This window comes from Cynara cardunculus (assembly GCF_001531365.2).
Source record: "Cynara cardunculus var. scolymus isolate 2C chromosome LG 11, CcrdV1, whole genome shotgun sequence".
Lineage (NCBI taxonomy): Eukaryota > Viridiplantae > Streptophyta > Magnoliopsida > Asterales > Asteraceae > Cynara > Cynara cardunculus.
The window spans coordinates 9110310-9113894 of record NC_037538.1 but is presented as its reverse complement, the minus strand read 5'-3'; the positions used below and the strand labels follow the sequence as shown (position 1 = coordinate 9113894).

General features: G+C 33.4%; 1 protein-coding gene across 1 annotated transcript; it reads left to right on the top strand.

The window, feature by feature from the left end:
* The first annotated feature begins 324 nt into the window (after positions 1–324).
* On the top strand, positions 325–2986 carry LOC112521643. Its single transcript, XM_025130617.1, has 5 exons — positions 325–787; positions 1987–2037; positions 2250–2312; positions 2408–2476; positions 2567–2986. The coding sequence occupies exons 1-5, from the start codon at positions 461–463 to the stop codon at positions 2738–2740; spliced, it is 684 nt and encodes a 227-aa protein (XP_024986385.1). The 5' UTR covers positions 325–460; the 3' UTR covers positions 2741–2986.
* The last annotated feature ends 599 nt before the right edge of the window (positions 2987–3585 follow it).

The window sequence follows — 3585 nt, the reverse complement described above, 5'->3', positions numbered from 1 at the left end:
GGCTATGATTACGGCTCTAAGAATTGTTAATATTTCATATCAAGTTATTATATAGTTTAATAAAATTATTAAAAATAAGTTTTGAAGTATATAAAATATGAGAATTTGGTAAATTAAATTAAATTAAATATTTATCGAATATTATGTGATAATAAATATTTAGCGAAATGTTACGTATTCTTTGACATAATAAAAAAAATTGATCATTAAAAATCAAATTTGAGTTTTTAAAATTAATTCCAAAAAAACTAAATTATATCCACGCACATAAATAATTCATTCATTCATTCACAGCTCCTATAAAAGCCTTTTTTCATCTCTGCGCCACACCCATCCCCACTTCCCCCATCTCTTCTCTCTCTCTCTCTCTTCGCTTTCTCTGCACTAACAACCATTAAATCTGTGAAGCTCACGAATCGTCTATCTGTAACGCCGGTGAAGGAGGATAAAACTAGGTCAGATGACGAAGGAATACTGGCTGGAGGCGGCGTTGACGAACGATACCCTGGTGGCGGAGTTTCTGTTACGATTGAAACAATCTTCCTCTTCAGATTCATTGCACGCTCCTCCACCACCGCCATCATCAATTACATCTCTTCTCCCACCTCCTGGATGGGGCCATCGTAAGAATCGATCCAAATCCACGCCTTCAACCACCATCGTCATCGCCAAAGATCAACGTGGAAGCCCTACCACTCATCTGTCTTGGAGCGGCGCCTCCACCAGCGATGGTTATGAGGAATCTAGTCGTCCATCAGATCTCTCATCTGGAGGCAGATCTATCAAGGTTTGTATCTCTAATCAGATTTCTCTCTTCCAACGATCTTTCTCCATCTATTGCCGGAAAATTACATCCACTTCACCGACGTTCCTTAACTCCGTCTTTCAATCACACATTCTCTTAAATCGTTTATGGGATTTTTGACTTTTTTTTACCTAAACCCGGTGTTCATCCACCTGATCTGTGCCACGTCAGACTTTTCCGGCCGACGTTCGGCCTATCAGTTGGCTTACAGAGTTACACTGTCCTCTTTTGATTAGAAACGATATACATCTAAAGAATAAAAGCGACAAAAAGATGATGTTTTACCTTTTTACCCTTATCATCTTTACCTATATAATTTACCATATGTGTAGTTTGACTTCCGATTTCTTTTCAAATGGACGGGAATACCCTTCATCGGCGACTTCGCCGACGGTAAGGTTTTTTCTGTCAAAAGCTGTTACTCCGGTTGTCATTTAAGTACGAAAGCACGCCATCAGTTATCGGGAAAGGTACCCAAAAGTTTGTTTTCCCTGTTTTTTGTGGAGTGATTTCGAGGGGTATTTTTGTAAAATAAGCATGGTTGAGCTGGCGGGTCGTGACTCTTAACTGACAATAACGCATCAAGATCAAGATCCAAGAAACTTGAAACTTGTCAAACACGAGTTAAATATTTTTTGTGGACAAATTTACCCTTGCCGGTCGTCTTAAATTCCATACTATAATGCGGTTGGTAGTGGCTTAGTGGGGCTAGGGTTCGTCACATTAAAGCAAAAATAAAAGGGTTGGGGGAGGTGGTCAGCCACACCAGCGGGGGGCAGTTTTGTCTTTTACTCATTATCTGTTTCTTAAACTTTTTATAAAACAATATATTTCCTTATTTTAATATACCAATTTATTGCTCTTGTTTTACTTTCTTCTAAATGGTTTTTATTCCGGATCCTGCATGGATCTTTTCTCGGATCCATGCCTCTTTTTACGGTTCTATCCATTTTAAAATATGATTTTATTTTAATTAATTTTGATGATAATAAATATCGAAGGGAATAATCCCAAATTTTGGATATGTTTGGCGTGTGAGAGTTTGTCGGCATTATCTTTTTGACTTTTTTATATTCTTTCCGAAAGGGTAAAATTGTAAATACATACAAAAACTTCCTACTCTCTTCTTAAAGAAAAAAAAATATTATTTAATCTTTATATTTCTTTAAAAATATTTGCAGGCTAACGAAGGGGCATCCACATCTGGCTACAATAAATCCCTCAAAAGAAAGGTTAGTTTTATTTTTTTGTTACATTTACATACACCTATTTTTGGTTTTTAAATACGATAAATAATGTGCATATCGATTGTTAATTTGTTTGAAAAACAAGACAAGAGAGAAATGTATAAATATCGAGTAGGAGGGGTGCATTTAGTTATCTTTTTGTGATTCTGAATTTGGAAATAGCAAAGTATATTAAATGGGTTACTTTTGATTTGCAGTCCTTTGCTGAACTTAAGGAGGAAGAAGGTTCTTTATTGAAGGAAAGGATGCATATAAACAAGGTATGTTCTTTTTAAGGTTTAAAATCTTGTTGCATTAATTATTAATGTGTGTGATTATAAAATCTAAACAGGTTCTTTTTTCTAAAAATTACCAGGAATTGGCATCGATGCGTTCGAATTTGCATCAACAAATGGCTACCAGTGAGAATTTGAAGAGAATCAAGGTATGGTGAAGTTGCTGATATTCCTTTTTACTGTTTGTATTATTTGTGAATACTTCATCTCATCAAATGTAAATCTCGTTAAAATGCCAGATTAATTATGATGAAAATCCAAGAAACGTGCATGAACCAGCCCCGGTCTTGGCTAACCAATCGGTTCAGATACCATGTAGAGTAGAAGCGGAAAGTAAGGCATTGGAAAAAGGGTTTGTTTTGCCTGATTTAAACATGATGCCGAATGAAGATGATGTGACGATGGTGAGCTAAGAGCGGAAAAAATTTACGAAAGACTTCTTGTTTTTCCGGATCTCGAATTAATTGGTATATTATTATTATTATTATTATTATTATTATTAATATATGTGGGCGTAAAAGGTGATTGTATAAATACTTGGCGCAAGGTAAGGATTGCAGCCTGGTGGATTTTAGTATAGGATTACTATATGAATTAGGTGAAGGATGTAAAGAATTTTGAAGATTGATCAAATTTATTGGATTTCTTGATTTTGGTGTTTCAGGAAATATACACACCAACGTTAAATTGGTGGTTTCAGGAAATATACACACCCATTGAATTGACACCTATCTTTAACAGGTTTTATATAATTTTTTTAAAATAGATAATTTAAAATCTATATTTTTAAAAAAGCATTACATTAACATTTTTTATATTATTAAAATATTTTTACTAAATTTATCCTTTTATATATGCTTTAAAAAAGAGTAGAAGGATACACGTGCAATGCAACAAGATACATCTCGATTTTAATATTTGGTTTTAGCATCGATGTTATAATACAATTTTATATGGTTTTTCATAAAGCAATAATTATTTAAAAGCTTTAGAATTTTTTTAAACTTTAAATAACAACAAACAAAATCTGTTAAAGTAAAATAAAACCTATTTTTTTTAAAAACCTATTGAAAGATATCTTTATACGTTTTTTTTTAAATAAAACACGTATTCAAAAAGTATTGATGCATATATAATTATTGAGTAACTAACGGATTGGCTTATATGTTATGGATTTGGTCATTATCTTGGTTTGTTATATAATAAGCCTTCATTTACCAAAATGGCCGTCTATTATGATCGTTAACTGTCACGGCAA